Source organism: Siphateles boraxobius, unplaced genomic scaffold, assembly GCF_051911475.1.
Source record: "Siphateles boraxobius isolate OS27281-9 unplaced genomic scaffold, OSU_SipBor_1 7, whole genome shotgun sequence".
Lineage (NCBI taxonomy): Eukaryota > Metazoa > Chordata > Actinopteri > Cypriniformes > Leuciscidae > Siphateles > Siphateles boraxobius.
In genome coordinates, this window is record NW_027509197.1 from 12,931,128 (window position 1) to 12,956,645 (window position 25,518).

At 38.6% G+C, this 25,518-nt stretch overlaps 1 protein-coding gene across 1 annotated transcript in view; it reads left to right on the plus strand.

Moving 5' to 3' along the window:
- Positions 1-1,310: 1,310 nt before the first annotated feature.
- myo10l3 (myosin X, like 3) overlaps positions 1,311-25,518 on the plus strand; it is a 77,006-nt gene continuing 52,798 nt past the window's right edge. Inside the window, exons 1-2 of the mRNA XM_077217112.1 lie at positions 1,311-1,637; positions 21,036-21,134. Coding sequence (XP_077073227.1) covers positions 1,617-1,637; positions 21,036-21,134 — 120 coding nt within the window. The 5' untranslated portion in view covers positions 1,311-1,616. The remainder of the gene's footprint in view (positions 1,638-21,035; positions 21,135-25,518) is intronic.

The following is a 25,518-nucleotide window of genomic DNA, read 5'->3' on the forward strand; positions in this document are numbered from 1 at the left end:
TTTTAGGTGCCAACCCACATATTCAAATGTGCAATTAAAAAAAGTCAATTTTGGAACAGCATCGGTAAACTGATGTCAGTGGTGTGTGTGTGTGTGTGTGTGTGTGTGTGTGTGCGCCTTTGTTTATATTACATTGCCCCATTACATAACATACAAATGCCCCCACAAGGATAACCCCCCCCCCCCCCCCCCCCCACACACACACACACACAGATGATGGCCCATTTTACCTTAGTGGGTTAAGGTAAATTGGGCCACCAAGAAAAACATCACTTTTTCAAAAAATATGTCCATATACCAAACTAACAACATTATTTCTGATTGATGCCATCAAGACAGATATTATGCATATTTTTTTATGTGAATGTTTTTATTTTTATTTTTATAGATTTATCATCTTTATAATAGTTAAGTTAGATTTGGTATGCCAGGCTACTTACCATGCAGCTTTCTGGTGTAGTCTTGATTTGAATGATTCCCCCGCCCACCATATCAACCATAAACTAATCAGCTTTTACTTGTCAAGCACAGTTATGATAACAGTTTGAAATCCTTTGCAGTCATTGGCTCTAAATTCCAGAGGAGCTGGGACCCCCAAACCTTAAATGGCCCATTTTACCTGATATCACCCTATATATATATATATATATATATTTAAAGTGATGACCGAAATACAGGGACTTGAATATGGGTGACTTTCCTAAGAGGACAATTCAGACACTAAGTGGGTCGAAGCCATTCCAGAATTCCCTGGATATTTCTCTCTCTCTCTCTCTCTCTCTCTCTCTCTCTCTCTCTCTCTCTCTCTCTCTCTCTCTCTCTCTCTCTCTCTCTCTTTCTCTTTCTCTTTCTCTCTCTTGGAATGCCAAAAATCGTGTAATGAGTAATAGGCTCCTTAAACAGTTTTTGTTTGTTTATTTTTCTCCATGAAATTAGTAGAATAAGTCTGAGCAATTTCTGTGGACATTTACAAAACTTCTGTTCTGCCATTAAAAAATTAAAAACATAAATTAACAATTTCCTTTGTCCTATCATCACAATAAGATTAATATATAAAAACAACAACAACAACAACAACTCTGACCAATTAGATAACCACAATATAATATTTTGCTTTTGCAGTTATTTATGAAATAAAAAAAAATTAGCTTAGGGCCAGACCCTTTCATTTCATTATAAGGAATTTCCTCATACTGAGTGCTTTGCCATTATATGCAGCTCTTCTCTCACACGGGTGTGTCTAGTGGGCGGAGTCACATTCATAAGCCCCGCCCCTGGGAGTCATACGCAAATGAGCCGGTGTCCTCCTCAGTGTTTTCTCTACACAAAGATACACAAGCGCATGCCGCGCGAGACGAGCAGGACTGCCACTGGGACAAACACGAGCTTCTTCTAATACACACAACAGACACATACCCGTCAAAGCGTTTTCTGAATGAGTTTGGCAAGAGCTTTTAAAGAAAACTTTAAGCTTAATCAGAGGAATTAGCCTTCTGTCTGGACTGTACGATGGGAACTTCAGCTTTATCTTAAGCGCGTGAATGCAGAGCATCTTTACAGTGCACGTCAGTGGAGTCAGTGGTACCCTGCTCACCAAACACCGGACAGGACCATAAATGGATACCTTCTTTGTTGAGGTAGGTGGAAAACTAGAACACTTCACTGGAACAGTCTATCCCTGTTTCCTTTGTGATGGTGCTGCCTGCCTTTAAAAGGATGTTGCTGAGCTTGTTCCAAGTTTTGATCACAATTGACGTTATCGTTTTTCTGTAACTAACGGCGTTTAAAACATTCATATTTTACCATCTTTAAAACGTTTAAACTAGAATAATAACCTATGTAGGCTATATATGTCTATTTTTCTGTCTCTCTGTCTAGACTATATTCATATAATTTTTTTTTTTTTTCTAAATCAGGTCTATTTAACTATAAAAACATGGTCTATAAAGTCTAAAGGCACTTGTCATGGTTCATTATTAGTGTTAATTCTGTTAGGACCCTCTGTCCCTCCAGGTGAGGAATACTGGGGAGTCCCTCTCACATTCATTACAAGTTCAAAGGTTATTTAACACCACTTCACTGTCTTTGAAGATCACTAGTGCTTGCAGAACAGCAGTGAACAAAATACCATCTTGATCCAGAGTAAAATGATCATTTTGCCTCAGTGGAGACCCCCAGGATGCGTGTCATGCCTCCCTCTGTCGGCTTTGCTGTACAGTCTCTGTGTCAGCATGAGAACAAACCTGCTGGCAATGAAAGCTCAGACCTCACACAGAACGCACTGACCCACTGTAGCAGTATTAACTAGATACTAATATATAACATTCAGATGGCCTTGTAAACCCCCTCCCCACTTCCAATGTTTCAGACCACCAAAGAGTAGGGTTCAGTGCTGTAGTAAGCACAAAAGACACTTTTTTTTAGTTGGTTAGAAAAGACTATGTTATAACAAGTTGTTTTTTTCTGCACTGCAATTGTTGTTATTTTCTAACTTTGGTGGTCTAAGGGTTTTGAAGAGTCTAATTAAAGGATTAGTTCACTCCAGAATTAAAATTTCCTGATAATTTACTCACCCTCATGTCATCCAAGATGTTCAAGTCTTTCTTTCATGACTTCAACAGGGACCAACGGGTTAAAGGTCCAAATTGCAGTTTCAATGCAGCTTCAAAAGAGGAATAAGGGTCTTTATAGTTAAACGACCGGGCATTTTCTAAAAAAACAAAATGCCCGTCTTGCACTAGCTCTGCGATGCATGCCCACGACCTCTTGCATTACGTACATTGGAAAGGTCATGCGTGATGTAGGCGAAAGCACCGACCCAGTGTTTACAAAGCGAAGTTGCAACGACTAAGTCCCCTCACAAAAATAGGTAAAAGAACGATGTCGGATGCTTTTGAAGTTGGAAAGACCTCCTTTTCCACACTTTTAAACACTGGGTCGATGACATGGGGGTGAGCAAATTATCAGGAAATTTTAGAGTTAGTTCTGGAGTGAACTAATCCTTTAAAGAATACTTATCTGTACCACATTAAACAGGCTTTCCCACAAAACACTATATACAGAGTCACATACGTTGTATTGTGAAATATGCCAAATAAAGTCAGGCTTTCATAGTAGAGCACTGGAGGTCCACATAAGGTCTAAATGGAAAGAGTAATTAAACATCTGTTTGGGGTGGATGGAGGACAGAAGGGGTCTGAGGCACATCTAAGATTAAGAGCCTGAATGATAAGGCTTAGAAGTAACAACGCAAACATTCCAAGATTATTTATAGACATGGGCCACTGTCAGGAGGAAGTTCCCATTCGTTGGCCCACACAGCGGTCAGTGTGGCTTTAATTAATCTGGAGCATTAAAAGCATTTGAATTCAGATATAAAGCTGAGACTAATGAAATGATTGAAGCATGAATCAAAAGTATGGTTCGGAATTATTAAAAACAATATGTCTGTCGGGATGGATTGTTGTAAACTTTGACTTGAAGATTCTTCACTTTGCTTGTATGATTTGTAATTCAGGGTTAAACTAACATTACCACTGTTATGCTTCACTGATATGTCAAAGCATTGCCTCCCTTCCCATCTGAATCCACACTTAGGACAAGGCGTAATAATATTGCCAAATCCCTAGCTTCCCCTCCAGGCTGTTTTCTCCCTCAGACAAGCCCTCACCCTTCCTCTGCCAGCTGCTGAGTCACTAAACTAGTGCTGGAGCTTACCTGTCCATGCCTATTGATCCTAATGACTAAGTGAAGTTGTTCCCAGACAAACTAGTGGATTCATCCTCCCATGGAGAGATTTATGAAGCATGGGATTCCATTTCCGCTCAACATTCCAGCCTGTGATAGACTCATCACTGCTTTAAAGTAAGAGTTAACCCTGAGTTTCCCAAGAAAAGGTATATTTGGTGCGTGTAAGAAGCCTTTGAATGCCATAAAAAAAGTTTATAGTGATCCATCGAAATACATTTTTTACAGAAACAACAAAAGCGAAAGTTTTCATTTAGCCAAAAACTGAAGTATAAAGTTTTTGTAATTTACTTTGCATAATTGGTTAACTGAACTCTGCTGTTCAGGGTGTTGTGTTCACAGGTGATAAAAAAATTGGTTCTTCGTCAACAAGCCGCTTAATATTTTAGCTAAACGTATTTTACCTAATGCTATTCCAGCATCATTTTTAGTGACAGTGAATTGCGTCTACGCTGCTGACATGTTTTGATGTAGCTTATCCATGTTGTGTGCAGGCTTGGCACAAAATAGATGCTAACACAGTCAAAAACGCATTATCTGAGAAGTGCTAACTGTTTTGGTCAATGATTTCGGATATCGAAAACTATTTCAGTATTGTATTACTAATTTTTGATTTTCCCTCCAATGTACATTTGTGTAAGTTGGCATTCCGCTATGTACATTGTTTACATCACACTTGAGGAAGTTCTGCCTTTATTGTGTATGTCCATGTTTTAACGCACCACTAAAAAACCTAAACCCTCACTAATTCTCTCACAATTTTTTTTAAAATGGATGAATGTGTCCTGTGTGAACTTCCTCTAATGCACTGGAGTTAAAGTCAAGATACAGCCGTAACTAAACGCAAAACTGCACAAATAAGGCACCATTTTGACTCGTCTCATTATTTTGAAGTTGAGTCACCCAATTATTATTGTTCAAAGTAATTTACCCAGGCACTCGTGCCCATCCTTAGCAAGAGGGAATGTTTATGTTTCCCGCTCGCATACTGACCAGAGGAATTCAGCTTATTGCTCAAGCAGCACATGCGTCCATTAATTAATCACAGAACCACAAATACATTTCCGGCTCAGCCCAGTGTCAGCTATGATAAAAATACCCACAACGTCCACTTCAAAAGAGCAGTCTAAAAAAAGGATCGATGAAGTGATCATGTCGCCTGGAACAACAGCTGACCTGCTTTAAAAATGGAATTCCTGCTTTTAAAGTGTCTCTCGAAACAGTGTCTCGAATCCAGCAACAGATTCCTATTCCAGATACATTCCTGTCCAGAGGATCTCAGTCTCTGTAACCCTGACCCGAGATTCCAAGCCATGCCTCATGGTCGCCTCATATCTCTGGGATTTGAAGTTCCTCTGGTTTGGGTTTCACACTATTCTTCTCTGCCTGGCTTTGACTTCCTCAGGCAACCTCTCGTGTCGATGGCGACTGAAATCATAGCTTTTCCTCCTTACTCTTTTGGGTGTACTAGACAGGAAGAACAAAACAATAAATAGATTTTGTGTACTTGTTCCCCGCCAGATCTATTTTGTTTGTCAGACCTTGGGTACCCTTCTTCTTAATAAGAATCCATATATTGAGAACTTTGTTAAAATCTAGTTTTTGGGGGAATTTGCATGTTTATTGTCAATAATAGGGCTGTTCTAAGGTTCTAGGGGCTTAGTTGAATTCTCATAATCTCTTATTATGACTAATCAGTCATAAGGCTGACTGTTGGCACTCAGTGCTTTCGTCATGCTGTGGGGTTGGTATGAAGAATTATGAATTGTCTTCTCACACGTGCAGGAGTTATTTCAGTTCAAACCGGATTGCTAGCTGATTCAGTGTTGAGCAGGAGTGGGGCTACATGAGTACAGCGACAATCCCATAAGGTCATATTAATCCCTTTCAATGCAGTCTGGACGTTAGCAAGGATCGTTTTTTCTCAGGACTGATGCATTTATTAAAGCTTCTCTCTCATATTCTGGTTTTGTGACAGGATTTATTCTCTGACCGTTTTTTTTCTTTTTTTTTTTACATGATTATTGGGCTGCAGTGTGCATCTGGACACAAACCCAGATGGATTCACCCCAATTCAGTTACTCTTTGTTCACTTTGTGGGTTTAATTAGTCTTGTGTGGCCAATCTGTTGTTTATTGGCTTGTTAGTTATGGAGTTTAAGTACCCTAATGCCATTCCTTCTTTTTTTTATTAGAAAACTGGTAGAAATAGACTCTCAGATGTTCTCATCACAGGATGGCGGTTTTGGAGCCGATTTTGTACAGGTTGTAGTAAACCACAATGACCTTGAAAGTCTTGAGCATGACTCAGGGACCACATCCCTTTTGGTGTGCTATCTATAAATTGAGTTTATTTCTTTGGATCATGTCAGAAATTTCAGCTACTGTATACAATATTGTTATTTTTGTTGTGATTAGGCACTAGAAAGATCTGTAATACATTCATGTTAGACACAATATGTATTTTGAAATGTAATTCGCTGTTTTGTAAAAACATTTAAGCACGATTTTCTATAGCATTTTTTTTTCTAAAAGCACTTTTTAGAGCCATTTTTAATCAAAACTTTGCTATTTTAACTACACTATTTAAGCTGCAGCAGTGTACGGGACTCATTCTCTTTAGCTGCACGTTACAGTGTCTTTTAAAGGGTGTGGTGCATGTAAATAGTGCTTCCTCTATCATCTCCTCTGAGGCCTGTGTGTGCACTGCACCCCTTCCCCCTTCATTTCTTAATACTGTACCTCTGCATTCAGTTGTGTCTCCATCTGCCGCCGCTTCAGCCCCCCTGCTGACATACAGCAAACATGTATCCTCGCCATCAACACCAAACGGTGCTATTGAAAAGCTTTTGTTTTGCCTAAGGGGCAAATTGTGTGGAAGGAGATACCAGTTTGTGCCAATATACCATTCAGGCAGCTCAAGGACTGAATGTTGTCTGGTTGAGAGCATTTTTGGTGGATAGTCTTTGTGTTGGTTTGTAAGTTTACTTTTATGGTGTTTTTTTATTTATTTTTTGTTAAAATGTGTTTCATTCAGATTCAGATTTGGCCACCCTCTACTTCAACTTCAAATGAAATTAGTCATTGTGCTAATTCTAAAATGTGATCATAGGTGCTTAACCTCATTATGGTCATCTGATTGTAGACTTTCATTTGTTCTTTAAGTAGTCTTGCTTTAATTTTCTCAGGATCTTTGATAGCAAACTATATTTAACAGATTTTCTCCACCTTTATTGATCATGTGAGATCACTTTTCGCTGTTTAGACCTGTAAACATAATTTTTTACAACCCTTATATAGGAAGCCCAGTGACTTGAGAAACAATATTTCAGTGAAAAAGATTCATGAATGTTTTGGCATAATAGAGCATCTGTACAATTATCACCCTTTTGGGGCCAATAAATTAGTCAGCTGGACCCACCTTTCATAATATCTGTACCATCCCATCCTTCCTGTCCTTCTGGTGACGGTGCAGGATTATTTATGTGCCCCTGTCAGCAGCTGTAGCTCGGGGCTCTGAGAGCAGACGGGTGTAGCAGACAGGCTTTAAAGGCTCTGATTAACACAATCAGTTCTTGTGCTGTAATCTTTTCACAAGAGACGGACCCCTGACTAGAGCCCCGAAAGATTTACAGGGGGCCGTGGAAGGCCTCATTTTCACTTTGGGCTAGACACACCAAAATTGTGGTCAGGAACATGTGGTTAATTGTACAGAACATTTAATTTAAAAAATGTGTATTGAATGTTTTACAGTGTTTGCTTGGATATTTTACTCTTCTAGTTTAATAAATAAAAGTTTTGAGGGGGTTACTTGTAAGGAGATTAAGCTGTTGCACAGCTGACATGCAATATCATCCTTCAATTTAAGCTTGTTTAATGTCAAACCTGCTATGACCTCACAATGATTTGTTTCATAATAGATATCTTGAATAATACTGCATGTTAATTCTAGCACACCACCTGCAACTTGACCTGGACTCCTCATCTCCATGGCTGATATGTTTAAGATGGTTTTGAAAAATGTATGTTGTTGGTATATGCAGTATAGGACTTATAATGTGAATGCAATTTGTACATGCAGGAACAAAACCCATTGATTTTCATGGATTAAGCAAGCATGTTTGTGCTTACATTTACTGTACGTTGTGCTCACGGATCAGTGTTTACAGATGATAATTATATAGACTAAATTAAATCTGTTCATCATATAAAACGATTGTATCTCTTCAGATTACTTCGGTTAACCCGCTCTATTCATGTGAATTACTTTTACAATCTTTTTATGAACATTTTGAAGAAGTAAAGGGACAGAAATCTCTTAATTTTTGTTCTTAAGATGAACCAAAGTCTTATGGTGAGTAATTGATTTATTGATATTTTTTCTTTTTCAGGTGAAATATCCCTTAAGTAGCACCCAGGAACATAATAACCATAAGCCTCAATTACTTGGAAACCAAGAGCTCTAGAGTAAAAAAAACGCAGCATGTAATTGTTTAGCCAGCCCAGATGGCATGTTTCCTATTTTAGTACAAGGTTTTCCCTGTGATTAAGACATAATGGAGGGACATCTGTGACATGATGTGGCATACAGTCATGGGTTAAAAAATGAGTTCAAGCATTCTGCCATCCCATTAAACTGCAACCTTAGAATACTAACCTAATTGAGTCCTTATGTATTGTTGGGAAACATACTATGTTTAAATAAATGTAATTTGTGTTGGTAAATAGTGTTTTTTTTAAGTATAGGGATCTCCCAGTCACGTGACCCCTAGCCGTGTGTCAGCCATTTTGACGGAATACATCCGTCAGCTACTCAGTGGCAATGGATCTATTATTAGGGGTGGGCCACCCCTAATATTAGATCCATTGCCGTGGGTAATATATATTATTAGTATATTATTATACTAATAATATAATTACATAAAAACGTTTTGACATTGGGCTACAGTCTTTTAGGTAAATGCATTTACCAGTAGTGACTCTGAAGCTAACTGAGCAGTTCCACGGGTCTCTTCTCTACTCTTTACTATTACTTTAATACTGTTTCTAGCTAATGTTGGTAGGTTTTTTTTCACTGCTACAAAAAAAAAAACATTGAAAAGTGTAGTCAACCCATACCCCGTTAGAACCGTGAAAAAAAATGCACAATAGTTCTATCATAAAGGGCGACAGCTAAACGTTTGATTAAAAAATGATTTTCTGTTTAAAGCAACAATATTTATATATCGTAAAATTGGGAGCCTGATGTGTCCGGCTAAGACAAGCTTATGTTATGCTGAATGCTTGGTAGTGCACACAAACATTGCGGATTTCTATGGCAACAGTGGATTCATAACATTTGATCCCGAACTCAGAGAAATCATTCATTAGCCTTCGAGGGGATAACTTACCTGATCCAAAATGAAGACTGCAAAGCAGTCTTGTGTTGAGTTGGAAGCCAAACACCGCCATCAGCGTTTTGCCTGTTTATTGCCGCCAACCACTTGTTTCTCCGTTTTGTTTCTTTTGGGATACGGTATAAAGATATTCCTTTTGTATGATCACGTATCTGATCGCATCAGCATCGCTGATGCACAGCATCGCTCGGGCATGCTAGAAATATTTCGCGATGAGCTGTATTATCACCGGCGGTATAGCATTTTCTATTCCGTCAAGATGGCTGCTCCAAATGACGTGACGTCACGTGGGACGTCCCTATAGGACAACATAGCAAAGCGATCCAGGTGTCAAAATTAAATTGTACTGTCATATATTTTATGAGACTGAGGTATAAAGTCTTTGCACATTTAGTCAACATTTATTGTTTTGGTGGCTTTCCACATTAGAAGGAATCAGTCCAAGATGGCAGTAATCTGACTCAGAAGAAACCTCAACAACAGCTGTTGTACAGTTTGTGAGATGAAGATGCAGTATAGTGGCATCAGGCCGCTCAAAGGCTTCTGAGATGCTAATAACTGTGGACAGAACTGTATGTCTCCCTCATTTCCTCATTGAGATGTTTTGGTGCTGGAGAAGCATTTCTTATGTGTTTTGTCAGATGAGAGCTAATCTCTTATAAAAAGGCCAATTTTATCTGAACGGCTGTTGTGTCTTTCTTGAATACCACAACTGAGAAGAGCTGCCACATCAGTAATAACCCCGTCCCTCCCCTGTCCTTCCCCATGTTAGGATCTTTGAGCCCGTTCTCATCCTTTGGCGGCATATGTGACGCCATATGACAAAACGGCGAAATACTACGCACATGGCACCCTTTAGCGTGAATATAACACGCGAACCCAAGGCGTCATAAAGTTGACTGGCATCCTTTAGCGTGAATATGAGACGCAGACCCTACCCCACACCTAAACCTACCCATCACAGTGCGTGTTATATTGACGATAAAGGGTGCCATGTGCGTAGTATTTCGCCGTTTTGTCATATGGCGTCACATATGACGCCAAAGGATGAGAATGCGTTAGATCTTTCTACTATTGAGGGCTACAGCTGTATATTAAATACTATTGCTGCATCCCAATTCGCCTACTTATACTACGCCCTAAAAGTATGTACTCTTTTTGTGAAGAAAAAGTACATACTTTTGAGTGTGTAGCAAAAGAGTAGGCAAGCTTTGGGACATCCTACTTCGTCATCTTTAACGGACAGTTCTCACCGTAAACTGCCCTGTCAATCATCTCGTCACAGTTAAAATCCTCCATTCAATCTAATATAATTTCTTACCGTTTCGGAGAGAAATGTTGTAGCTCGTTCATCTGCCAGTCGTGGGTCTTTCATGCGGAGACTCTCACTATCCTCATGTGTTTGCAATTTTAATGAAATGATGCATTTAAAATTGAATGGCTATAAATGTATCTTTACAAAAGTTCACAATGCTGCTGCAGATGCAATATAACGTAGCCAATATTGAATAAATAAATTTTCGTCAGGTTAGAGACTGATAATTAATCACTTAAACCCCTTTATCTAAACCTCTCTACATAACCGCCGGACTCGCGCGCGTCCTCCATGTCTGTAGTTTTTTAACACTTTTCACTCGTGCTTGTAGTTCTAACCGAATCCTCGTCCAACGCGCGATGGGTTGTGGGCAATCTCAGCCGTTTGAGTGTGCATCGATCTGCACTTCGGATTCTGACCGGATATAGTAGACCATCCGGGTATCTTTGAAACACTCATTTCAACATACTACGATTTGGGACGTACTAGTTCTATTTTCGAATACTTTTTAGGACGGATAGTATGCGAATTGGGACGCAGCATATGATTCATTTTAGGTTGTTGTTTACTTCACTTCACATCAGTATTTGGCTTGGCTAAAGGTTTACAGCAGTGGGAAAGGTTGTTTGTGCACATGATTTTCCCAACTTACAGCTTCCAGTCTTCAACACCACTTAACCCCAAATTATACAACAGTTTGATGTGAACACTTAGCATAAGCGTATAGCCCAACACGTAGCCTTTCAGAGTATACTCCATTTGATAGCGTGTGCAAACATTGGTGTTTGACACATGCAAACCTGCAAGTTTCCTCCTTGTCTGTTTTTGTGCTATATGGTGTTTCAAAGATGATGTATTTTTGTTGGCCAAAACCTGGAAAATAATTATTTTGAAATTTGATGGGGGGTTTTTTTAGAGAAAAGTTGGATGTCACATTCCCATTATATATTTCCTTTCATTTTCTTTGCTGTCTGAAGAGAAAAAAAATCCGGACACAAAACTGTGTACGCAAAACCGTATAGCTAATGTATGAGTATCCATCCACAAGTTTCATTTATTTAGAGTACATTACAGCCTGCCATGACTGTTAATCACCATCTCCAGGCTATGCTTTATGCTAATCAGTCGAACATCTCAGTTGTAAGGTTAATACCATTAAGTGTCACAATCTCTCAATGCTATTAGCACTCTCTCTCTCTATTGTCTGATATGGGGGATGTCTGGGAAGTGTCCTTCCCCTGGGGCCACAATCTCTCCATTAGCTAATTTCTGATCAGCTGCACCTTCCATCATTTATTCATACTGCTGTCAGCCTAGTGACGGAGCGCCAAGGCTGTTTATCGGATCCTGTACAAAACACTGCTCCTTCTCTGCCTCGCTCTCTATTGTCAATTCAACTGCGAATTTACATGTTCTGAATTGTTAATGTTGTAAATGTATCGCTTGGACCGTACAAAAGAACGCTTTTTGCAAATAATTCCTGAAATATGTCCTAGAGTTAAAGAATGTTTGAGCTCATCTTCAGGAATTTTATCCTACAAGATGCTAAACATTTCGGTTGTGACCCTGATTTGAGGTGAGGCAAACCTCTCATTGGCTTGGCTGATGTCATGCAGGTCTGGGGAGGTTGAGGACATAGGGTGGGAGAGAGCTGTCTTGGTTTCACTTGGCTGTAGCTCGTGACATACAGTAGGCATCCTAAGGTTTCCCCTCTCACACTTGATTGGTCTTTTGTGTGGTTCACTTGCTCTTGTCATGTAGTTTAATGGAACACAGAGTTGTCAAAAAGCCTTTTTTAGATATGTTCAGTGTTTTGTTTGATTGTGAATTAGGGGTTAGTAAAATTATAGCTCTTCAGTACGATTTTATTCTTTCTTTTTTGAAATGTAATACTTTTATTCAGCAAGGACACTTTCAATTATCCAAAAGTGACAGTAAAGACATTTATAATGTTACAAAAGATTTCTGCTTCAAATAAATGTTCTTTTGGAATCCTGAAAAATGTGTCATGGTTTCTACAAAGGTATTAAGCAGCACAACTGTTTTAAAATTTGATGATAATTATAATAAATGTTTCTTGAGCAGCAAATCAGCGTATTAATGATTTCTGAATGATCATGTGACAATGAAGACTGAAGTAATGATGCTGAAAATTCAGCTTTACACCACAGGAATAAATTAAAATGTTAAATATATTATAATATAAAACATTTATTTTAAATTCTAATAATATTTCACAATATTACTGTTTTTAAACGCAGCCTTGGGGAGCATAAGATTTCTTTCAAAAACATTTTAAAAAAATCTTACTTTTACTTACTTGATTGCTTATATGCATAAGTATGTATTTCTTATGTATTATCATTTAAATTGCTCAGAGTAGAGGATTGAAGTCTAAATTGTCTTGAAATGTATTTTTGAAGACTGAGTGAATTTGTTAGAAAAAGTTGTAGTTTTAGCTCTAAATTCACCCAATTTCAAGCACTTCGATGGAATATGAAAGCTAAAAAATCTTGATAATCTCACTAGATGACCCCAGTAACCGGCTAGTCAGTTGTTGACTGTCCTGACCCATCCTACAGGTTATGTCAGCACTGTTCAAAGGACATATGTAGATCTCTGGACGACTTTAAACTTGAGCCTGTAATGTCAGCAGTAATTTCAATCAATCTAATCCGACACCAACCCGTAAACTCATTCATTTCTTGACCAATTCCTCTTATCCGTCACTCAATATTCTGCAGTTCAAACCCCTGATCCTGGTCACATTGCAATAACTCAACTCAAAGCATCGACTGGTTTCATAGAACAACAGTTTTCTGTTAGCTTTGAACCATTTTCTGCCATTGCACAATAAAATGAGCAGTTGGACCAGTAGACGTCCTAACAATGGAGAACATTTTTGCTGGATTGAGTTCAAAGAGATCTATCTGTTAAATACATGAATGTTGGAAAACATGTGATTTTTGCTCTATTTCTCTTTTAAGATAATTACAAGAAATATAGCGTAGTCTTATGTAATCCACAGATTAAACCAAGACTCATTGAGCTGTCTGTGTGTGTGTGTGTGTGTGTGTGTCATTTTGCAGTCTAAAGTCAGTCAGTACTGAATTGCCCAGTCAGTTTGCTCTTCAATATCCGAGGCCCTCTGTAATGTGAAGAGCTCTTCACATCAGCACTGCTGCACTGAAGGAGAGCCAGAGGTCAGCGGAGGTGTCAGTATTGTTATGATAATCGGAATAAGCATCAATGTTTGAGATCTAAATAGTGTGCAGGAATCTCATTGAAAAAGAGTGTGAGCAGCTGCTTTGGAAAAGTCTTTATGATATTTGCAAAGTCCACAGGAGTTCTTCTTAAACAAGTTTTTTTCTTTCAAACAAAATATCAAGTAGTTCTCTGTCCCTCCGGAGTTCTCTGTCCCTCTTTTTGTGACATCTCATGCCAATAATGCAGTGTGATCGGAAAAAGAAAATTAGCATCGGACTAATTGCCAAATAACATCTCATTTTGTGGAAGTTGATTAGTTTTCTTTTGTTGAGTTGATTGGATCACTCGATACTCTTGGTCTTGGGCTTCCTGCCACAAGGAGAAAGAGACACGCCACCTTGCACTGTGTAGTCTCATTAATGTTTCAGTCTCATTAATTAGCAAATCTCCTCCAAATTTGGCACCGTTAAACACACAGAGGTAATAGTAGCCCTTTTTGAGGGTTTAGAGTGACGGAGCGTGTTAAGTTGTGCTTTCTGTTTTAAAGGGCAGGGGACCTTTTTTCCACTCATACGTGTTAGCGGTTAACAGTTAGTGTTAAGATCCTTCATCAAACTTAACAAAAAGCTTGTTAAAAACCAGAACTAGATTGAAGTTGCAATGTAATGGAAGTACAGTAGCAACATATCATTTCTTCCATATTGTGACGTATTTCTAAGTGAAACGGATTATTGCAAAAGAAGAAAATGTTGGGCGGGCATTTGGTTCTATCCATTGGGGTTGTTGATTGGATAGAGGCAGGTCTGAATGTTTGCTTGCAGTCGATTGAGTCGTTACGAAAGGGACAGGGTTTAAGCAGACCAAATGATGCCGGAGGAATCCAGCATATGTCACCAACCATAGAGAAGCAGTTCATTGGAAGATTAAGGCAATATAGTTAAACAAGGTCTAAAAAGTGTTACAAAAATGGTTCACAATAAGAGCATTAAGATGCATTTAGTAAAGAGGTTTAGTATTTTTATTATTTACACTTTTTTAATTTACACATTTACCAAAATTGTATTCAGTTTTTAGGCTTTTTGCCACTTCTGTTGAAAGTAATAGTGTAGAAATAAAAGAAAGTGTTGGGAAGATGAAGGGGGAGTGACAAATGACACGAGCCCGTCTTAAATAAGCATTTCCCATATGATCTTGGTTCCATGTTGTCCATTTACCGTTTCATGAATTTTATGGGCAAAATACAGTCATAGGAGTCCGATTGCAGATTTCGCTCGTTCAAGTTGGTTATGCGAATTTGCGGCGCTGACCAACAGAAAGCTGTTTGTTGTGAAAGTTACTTCTGTGTGTGCAAAATTTTGATTTCTACTATCGATTCACTGGTGTTCCGGCTAAAAGGAGCTGATTCATGTCTCGGAGTATAATACGATGTAATACGAAGGAGTTATTTTTGTTTGCACGTGTGCTGCAGTTTGACATACAAAACCCTGCCTCAGAGTTGCCCAGCTGGCCTTTGTTGAGGGATTTCCGCCCGGTTGCCCTCTGGGACCCGAGCATGACCATTCTGCTTTGACACTGCCGAGGTGGGGGAAGGAGAGGATGAAATGATGTAAGTGGAGGAGAGAATGGAAGGAGGAGGAGGTGGTTTGTGTTTTTGTGGCCATCTGTTGCCTATACAATTCAGCCCGTGCACAAAGCAGGTTTACACTGCTGTCTTTCAGAGGCATGCATCATGGAGCTTGCTTCTGGAAAATCTGTTAACCTCACCACATAATTGATGACGTCATACGTCGGTTTCCAGCAGTGCCAGTGGAAACATGTCTGGTCTCAAACGTTGTCATTATAGTGGGGATATTATAAGGCTTTCAGAGTTCTTCTCTTCTTTGAGTTCTCTGAAAATAAATATGAAATATAGGATCTCAGGGAGGAGAACCCATCGTTGCTGTTTCAGCATGATTTAAAAAAAAAAGATTACATGGTAATGCAGACATTTTGGGACAAATATGAGAAGCTGAGCACAATAGCTTTTCTTGCCCAGATGCTATAACTGTAATTTATTTCTGTCCATAGTGTCTTTATATGGGGTCATGGGGGGAAAAGTCACATGTTTTTCTATGGTTCTACTTGACATTGAGTGTCCTTGAGTGCAGAACATCTGTTATCTGGCTGCATTTCTCTGTTGACTTGAAAGATCAATTGCTAGGGTGGTTGTTTGGTGGATGTTTACTGGCCCAAGTCAAAAGATTCTCTGTGATAATCTGCTTCCTCGATACGGCTTGGGATATGGAATATATTCTACATTGTTTATCATCCAGTAGGCCAAATCATCAGTCTGATTGCTTTGAAAAGTAATTGCATACCCCTCAGCAAGCCACATGATTTGAGGTATTATTTTTGACCATGCAGCACAACTTACATGCTGAAGTTTAATATTTTGTAGGTATTTCAAAATGCCTAGCACTAATCATTTGAGCATTCCTTGGGGAAACATTAAGATTATCCTTGAATATTCGGGAGAAAGAAAGTACGTACATAATAAAAATTAATTTTGTGGCCAAAAAAAAGAAAATTTTTGGTCGTTTTTATCCTGTTGTTTACTATATTTATTTGCTTGGTCAGTGTTTTTGTGGGTTTTGGTTCTTTTGTTTTTGTGGTCTGAAAGAACCTTTTGAAATAACTGAAATCATTTGGTGAAGTGATATGGAACTGTAATGTGGTCTAGACCTGTCTGGAACTACTTTAGCTGTGTGTTTCCCTGAAAATAATGTACACCTTTGAATGTTCTTCAACCAATCAGATTCAAGCATTCAACAGTCCCGTAGTAAAATGGTAAATAATGCTGGATTATTATCAATCATATTATGGAGAATTTTATGATTTACCTATTTGCAACTGTCATATTTTTATTAGGTTGTTTTCATTTGGTCGCATGCACTAATAGCCTTATTTCCTCTTTTATCTTTTATTATTTATCAATTAAACACAAAAAAAGAATAAATAAACCCACACTTAAATGTACCTGATCAACTGTTGCAAAGGCTCTTATGTTTACTTTCTTTAATCTATGAGATTAAACACAAGTAATTCAATGACATCATGTGCCATAAAGCACGAATGCTGTAAATGAGAATTATGTAACAATGACATCTGATCTTCTTAAATCCATAGACCCTACTTCAGATGTAATTCAGTTCAGACAGGTCACGTGAAACAGCTTTTCCGAGCCCTGTGCTTGAGTACTTTCCGTGCCAGTTACAGACCTGGCTGATCTCTCTCATCTTATCCATGATTTCAGCTCAATAAAAGCATCCTAAAGCATGCGTTAACTGATGGAGGTAGTCATATTTAGTCCGGTGCGCATATGTGATGATTGAACATTTAAGAGAAGTTGAACGTTAGCTTTCTTCCTCTGCTTGTCAAACAATGGGAAACACAATTGCATACAGTTTAGCTTCCCCACCCCTTCTTTTCTTCAAGCTCTTTAAACTTAGTCCCATAAGCCCTGAGCTACACTTTGCAAGGCTTTTTAAAGAAACCTGAAATAGATCCTGTTGATGATACAGGACGTTACGCGTTGTGGAACATACTGAAAAAGAGATAATGCGATGGTCTTCTCAAATATGGCATATTCTAAGTCTAAATAAAGTATTAAATAATATTTGCTAAAAAACTGCCTTCTTATTCTACCTCATTTCTATGAGTTTCCAAAGGAGGGAAAAAGAGTGAGATTAGAAGAAAGAAAGATGGCAGCGTTTCTGTCACTCATTCACTCTTTCAACTGTATTTGAAACACATATTCAGCAGTGTTCATTTTCTGTTAGTTTTCTGCATTTTAATACCAAGGTAAAATAGCCCAAAGTACTGTGCTATAAATGTACAAGTGAAAATAAACAATGTTGCTAGACTTACAATGTTTATAACTGTGGAATTGCATCATCGCAGCCTTTGAAAAGCGTCCATGAAGTGAATAGTGATCAGGTGCTGTCAAGCTCCAAGAATGACACAAAAGCACCACTGAAGTCTCGTAAAAGTGGTCCTTACACAACTTGTGCACTGTATTCCAAGTCATATGAAGTCTTAAGATAGCTTTGTGATGAACAAAATGAAATCATTTGACCACTTTTTTGATACTTCAATGGTTTATGATTTTGGCACTTGACAGCCTTTGGTCACAATCCACTTTCATTATAGCAGTGTAATCAGATCAGATGGTGGACCTTCACCTAGACCTGACCAAAACGCAGCTCTGAATGTTTGCAAAGAGCGTGTCTTAGACAATCCCCTTTGAAGGCCTCGTCGACATGACAGCCATCGGCACATATCTTCAGCAGAGACTACAAGAACCAGACATGTCCTAAACATAGACCCTATGACCAGTTTCGGATCCATACCGGTGTGATGAATCGATCAAGCAAAATGATCTGGATAAATATTTTAATGCTAATGATCCCGATCTGAATTCTGTCTTGTGATGCAGCCTGAATCATAATGACACCGTGTTCGTTCGTTGGCCAGAAGAGAACTAGCCCCCTGACAGCCTGGTTTTTCCCAAGGTTTTTTTCTCCATTCTGTCCCCGATGGAGTTCGGGTTCCTTGTTGCTGCATCCAACTTGCTTAGCTGGGGACACTTAGTATTCAACAATATTATTGATCTGACTGTACTGACACTGTTGTATGAGAACTGAACTGAGCTGGATGATGACGTCCTTTTTTGCAGAACTGCTTTATAGATGAAATGAACTAATTTAATAATTGATTATCTTTACAATGGAACTGAATCAACACTGAACTAACTTCAGCTGAACAACAGCTGAATACAAGTGGCAATCTGTATTGTATAAAGCGCTATATAAGTAAAGGTGACTTGACTTGACTAAAATAATGTGATACCCACAAGTCTTGAAACATCATGAATGTGAGTAAATGATGTCAGAATTTAAATTTATATGTGAACAATCCCTTTAAGGATTACCTCCACTTTAAACCTTGAATGTGTCTGGCGATATTATATCCACGTCTCCATTGCAGTGTATCATGTGTCTATGATCATCTTCATACAGCGTGTTTTGGAAAGAGTGGATGTATATTGTTTGTGTGAATGCCTGCACATGTTGCCTACGGGACCCAATGCTGTTGCACATGTCAGGTCATTATTAAAAGTTAATGAGGATTGATATCCTCATGCTCTGACCTTGGGGATTGGGTTCCTGGTGGAAGCCTCTCCCATTGATCCTTTGGTTCTCATGTGCTGTTGGACAAACTACTCTCTCAACACTCCATTGGCCGTCTGAATGGCTGCGCTGTGAAGATTTATGGCTGTCACTGTGTAAGTGTGAGAGATCAGAACCTGGAACACCATACACACTAAAGGCCCCTTCACACCGATAGCCGTAACTAGAAGTTTTACCATATTAGCGTCCACACTAATGCACAATAACGCACATTCTGTATATTATAAGCACGCGCTGCACTTTTTTCAACTGACACTTTAAAGCAAGAGCTCTTTAAAGCAGGATAGATTCTTATTGGCTGTCATTTGTTTTTTCCTTCATCAGCTGAAAAAAATCCTTCTCAAAGTGATTCCAACAATATTGTTTGGTCATCATTATAGTTGTGGTGTGGACTTCCCTATTCTCATAGAATATACAACAGTTATTAAAACTTTATGGTTATAGTCAGTGCTCGAAGTGGGGCGGTACTCACCGGTACGCAGTACCGGCACTTCTACATTTTACTCTTAAGCGTACCTGCACTTTTTCTTGCGAACCGCTACTTCTCGCATGTAGCCGGTACTTGACCACTGACAGAAAAGGCGCCTGGTGCTGTGCGTATACAGCAGTGCAGAGATCGTTCCGAGTCTATTTTTGCTGTGCTGCACGCGGTGAATTAAAGTGACAGCTCATGGTTCGTGGTCAAAACACAGATTGGCATGAAAATATAATAATCTCACCATAAATGCATTTAATTAAATAAAATGTAATAATCTAAATATATTTTTGGACTTGCAGACTTGGAGGAGTTCCGTTTTCGCACGCACGTGCACACACGCACGACTTGTTTTAATAGGCTACATTTATGTTGTTAATAAATAACAACAAGTTTTGTTATAAGTTTTGTTTTTCACTGTAGAAATCTCAAATGTCATGATTTGCCAATGCAAGAGAGTACCGGCACCTTTCTTTTCCCACTTCAAGCACTGGTTATAGTTATCATCCTTGGGGTGAATGGCCATTGAGACAGTGTTACAGTTCACAACAGCAGGAAATGACTAGTGGTCTTAGCAGCCAGACTTTTGTTTTCCTGTTTTTGCATCTCCATTTCTGCATTCTTGGCCTTCCGATTGAAAACATGGAAGTTGGCGCCTTTGTTTAAAGGATGCCACACAATTAGACAAAAGCATTGCTAGACCACCCTTTCATTGCAGATGTTTTCATCATTAGAGATTTGAGTAAACGCATAAACTTAAAGGCATAGTTCACCCAAAAATGGAAACTCACGCCCATGTCGTTCCGAACCTGTAGCTATGACTTTCTGTCTTCTGCAGAACACAAAAGCAGATCATTTGAAAATGTATTTTTTGTCCATACATTGAAAGTTAATGGGGTCCAATGCTGTTAACAAACAGTTAACCATTCTTCACAATATCTTATTGTATGTTCCACAGACGAAAGAAAGTCATACAGGTTTAGAACGACTTGAAGGTGAGGGTTTGCTTTTACAATTCAGGTCTTGGGACTTGGGACTTGACTCTATTGATTTGGAGGCAGTAAGCAACCACCCAGAATGCCCTAGCAGCCACTTAGCAACGCTTTGCCATCCCATCAAAAACCCTATCATGGAGGAGAGTGCACAAGCAATGGCCCCTTCATAAAATGACACGAGAAACAACCATCTCTTTTTAAAGTACAGGGTTTGGTGCTGTCAAAAGGGCTTTACTTTGGTTTGCAGCATGTGCTGTTGGCATGAATAGTGTTCTGTGCTCCCTGTGTTTAAACCCATTGGGAGGGATCTTTCTACCAGTCAAATGCACCACTGTATGACTACAAAATGAAAATGTAGCGAGACGGAATGGCTGTGGTGCTTTAATGATGATGATGGAAAGACCATGATGGGGTTTAAGGGTTAGGCTGTGGTTGAGATCAATTGAAATTGCTAACTGATATCCTCTTTGTATCATCTTGTTCTGTTCTCGGCTCTTTTTAGAAGCACATAATATTGCCTCCTGCATACATGCATATTTAATTTATGTACCAGCCGCAATAGGAATGAAATCTCTGTCTTCTTAGGTCAGATCTTCATTGAGCTTGCCTTTCTTGGGCTGTTCTTGATTGGTTTGCTGTATTTAATGTCTCATATGGTTTGTCTGTCTTTTAGGGTGCTCGTGTGTGGGTGCGGGATAAGGAGCAGCTCTTTCCCTCCATCGTCAGCTGCTGTGATGACCGGACTCTCATCCTCACCACAGACTATGGAGAGGTAAGAGAGACCGCCTGCTGTGACTTTTATTTGAACAAAAATGAAAAAAATAAATATAAATGACTCACCTTCATGTAGGTCCAAACCTGTATGACTTTTGTCCGTGGAACACAAAAGATGATGTTGGTCACTATGTGCTTTCATTAAAAATTAAAAAAAGTTTGAATATTCTTTCAAATTTCTCCTCTCACCTTTCAGAGCTTTCACCTTTATTTGTGCCATTGTTTTTGGCATTTTATTCTTTTTGTAAATCAGATGGCCATCTGTCTGTGAGAGATAAAGGTTTCACTGTTAACGTCTTCAATTGTGTGAGGTCCTGCAGGTAAAGTATGGTTTGAATTAAGTCCAGTTTCTCACTACTACAGTTAGACCTTTTTATATGAATAGCAGGAATGTCCATAAGGAAGCCGAATTTAGCCACTGCGTTTAATCAGTATGGCCCTCTGTTAAAGCTTTGTGTCTGGAGGAAATCCTGTTCTCAAAGCACAATAAGACTTCAGGTCAGAATATATTTATCAGATGTGTGTCAACATGTAGCCTGTGTGCTTTGTTCTGGTCCTACATAATTTAGGAATGTGATATACTGTACAGTTCAGCTCATAAGTTTAAATATCTCTTAAAGACTTAGTATGATACAATTTTAATCTCTATCTCTCTCTCTATTTGTCCACATCTCTGTCTACTATACAGTGTCTCTATTTTAAATAAATAATTTCTTTCAGCTTAAGTGATCACATTTAATTGATCAAAAGTGACAAAGGCATTTATAATGAGAGAAAAAAATGCTGCTCTTTTGAGCTTTCCATTCACTGAAGAATCCTGAAAAAATGTATTATGGTTTCCACAAAAATATTAAGCAGCACAACCATTGTCAACATTGATAATAAGAAATGTTTCTTGAGCACCAAATCAGCATCATGTGAAGTATCATGTGACACTGAAGACGAGAGTTCTTTTAAACTGCAGTAATATTTCACAATATTACTGTTTTTACTGTATTTTTTCCCAAATCTTTCAAATAAGTTTCACTATGTGTTTCTTAATGTTTAATCTATCGTTAGTCCTATTTATATGCCTGATTTGGTAGAAAATTGGATTCTTTAAATCATTAAAAGAACATACAGTATGGACTATCTTGCGACAGGAAAGCTGCAATCGTGTGTGTCATTCTGAACATACAGCACAAATTGATTACTTTCTTACTATTCCTATTCCACATTTAAATCACTTTAGACTGATTACTATTTCTATAGATGAATACTTGAGTATTTCCATAATTGCTTAAACCGGAAGTTTTTCAATTCCAGATTTAATGCAGACTCTGCAATTCTTATATTCTACATGCATTAAAGTGCCCCTATTATGCTTTTTTAAAGATTCCTAATATTGTTTTGGAGGTCTCCTACAGCAGATTTACATGCATCAAATGTAACAACAACAAAAAAAACTTTAATTTTCTCAATATACATTGCACATCACCACATTTTTCAGTAATTCTCAAACGACTCGTCAGATGAATCAGTCTCTCTAAATTCCTCCTTTCCTTGAGCCTGCTCTGCTCTGATTGGACAGATGGCCCAGTCTGTTGTGATTGGTTAATATCAGTTGTTATTACTACCATAACTGAATTTTCAGCTCAGGAGGCTTCCTTGGTCCTCAGCGATTGTACACATTGTAAAGACAGTAACGATGACGTTGATTTTACCAAGGACTTGTGTGAATGACTGATGTAACATACACGGTTGTAAAACAAATCTTGCTCCATCCTTTATCTTTACTCAAAGTAGTAAGAACGACAGACAATCTGCATTAATGGACACAGTTTTATGTAATAGTGGCCCACAGCTGCTTAGCAGAAGTATTTCAGCAAGACAGTAATAAGTTAGCTGGAAACTAAACACAATCTAAAACACAAAACTACGCATTCTGAACACCCGATAGAAAATATGTACATTAATAATCATTCATGCTTACAGGTTGTGATTCTGAGGAGCAAGCTGGTCCAAATAAACTGGGTACTGTTCAAATTACAGACTACTCGTTTTGGCGGTTCTGGGTTGATTCTTTCTCTTGGAAGACAATTACTTTATTTTTCGTGCACTATCGACTTTACAACTTTGCAGAACACACACTGCATGAAAGGGAATATTCGAAAAAAACATAAAGGCACTTTAACATAAATGACTTCCAATGTGGTGGTGATCAATTTGTGTTTAGGTCAATTTCAACCAAGCACAGTATGTGACTATAGAGAAGTATTCAGAGACTATACCAACTAAAGATAATGAAAATTGTTAACACCCCAAACCTACAGTTAGACTCCCGGAATGCAGTGCAGTGTCTTGCTCATAAAACTGCATAGTAAAGTGTAAGCGATGGGACCCTGTCACATGTTTTATTTAACAAGCTTACTGTGGCATCGATGCCAAAGCAGGGGTCAGCAGAGATCAGGAGGCTGTGTGTGAGTTCAGTGAGGTGTGAAGTGACTAACATACTGTTCATGTCTGAGGTGAAGCTTGAGCTCGGGCTCATTTAGAAGGATGACTTCCTCCTGCCAGAGCTCTGTCAGTTTATGCATGTATGTATCTATGCATGTATCTGTCTGTCGATTCACTATCTGTTCGTTTGTCTATCGTTCGCTCTATCTATCTATCAGTTGTTATGTCTATCGTTCGCTCTATCTATCAGTGGTTCTGTATATCGTTCACTCTATCTATCAGTTGTTCTGTATATGGTTAGCTCTATCTATCTCATATGGTCTTTGGTGCAAAAAAGCAAATTATCTGTATTTTTATTTAAAGCTGGATTGTAATTTGTAATTATTAATACTGTATAGTAATCATTTTAGACTTGAAACTTGAAATTTTAGGGACTCTTGGCTTTCACTAAGTCTATAGTTAGTGTTTTGTAATGCAAACCCTATGTTTTTCTGGGATTGCTTTGAGCAGGGTGGGACTATGCGCGGGTACAGCGGATGGGTTGAGAGAAGAACGCTTCCTGTGAAGAGTAGAGCCATTTCAGCTGGCCTCCATGTGTCTGCTCACTACTGGGCCGTCCCTATTGTTCAGGCCCCACCCACCTCATGCATATTCATATAGTCTATGCTCAGTAATACAGCAGGGTGTGGTCTTTCAAACACAAAGCCTCACGCAGGGCACTTGTCCAGAAGATGCCAGTAACTCTTTTAATTGCAAACCTTCAGTCACTAGACAATTAATCATTTCGATTATTTACTTTTAATAAGCTGATTCAGTATTGAACAAACTTGATGAAATGAATTTGAATTGTATTGCGTATACAAGGCAATGATAGTATTTTAATGACACAGATGGCAGACAGTGCCTTGATGTGATGTCTCGTAGTCATTACAAAATATATTTGCTAATATGTGTATAGCATAATATGATCTTTGCTTGAATAAATGATCTTTTGTTTAAATACAGTCCTTAAATGATACTGCGTAGTTTCTCAGATTTATTTTGGACCTTGTTTTGGTGCATCAGTCATGCCCTCGGTGAAAACGCCACATTAGGAAAACATTGATTGTGCAGTTTATAACTCTGGATCAATGGATTTAGCAGATGGTTTCACATGCACACGCACGTTTAGGGGAGTGTGTTGGTTCTCATGTAAGTGCATTGATGTTGTATGTGTACTTACTGTTTGGAAGACCATGAAAGCATTTATTGAATGCTAAGACTTGAGTTGTACAATGCTTACAGGAATGAATATGCCATTTCTCATGCAAGTCATGCAAACTTAAATAAAATGAAGACCAATTCCTAATGCTTAATCACTTTGTGCATGATGTGTATGAGGAAGTCTTGCTGCTGAGGAAGACTGATAAATCTACATGGACAATGGACAGTTCCGGTAAACAAGTTGAAATTTGGTATCTTATAGTGATAGCATACTGGAACACAAAAAAACCTCCTACAAATTCCAGGAAATTATATTTATTTATCCCACACTATAGCATATTTTTTTGAAACTGACTGTACTTGCTGTTTTTTCTCATTTTTTATTGATGATCTCATCATCAGGATTCCCAGTTCTCCAAGGGATGGTCCATTGCTTAGCAACCAGAGGTGATGTTCCCGTTTTCTGGCACACTGTCAACACTGACACACATTGTCCTGTCTGAACGCCTGTAATGTACTAATGGCGCTATGACAAGCTGACTCCCTGCCATGTGTCAGTTTGCTGAGCACAGCAGGACACTATAACCTGGGGCGCATAGATGATCATAGATGTTAAATACACTCTTATTTTCAAAATATGACAATGTGTTTGCCGTCAGCATGAACGGAGAACAAAAGGACAGCAGTTATGATAGATTGTATCAGATTTTAAATGTTGCTGTAGAAAACCCTTGTTCAGTATT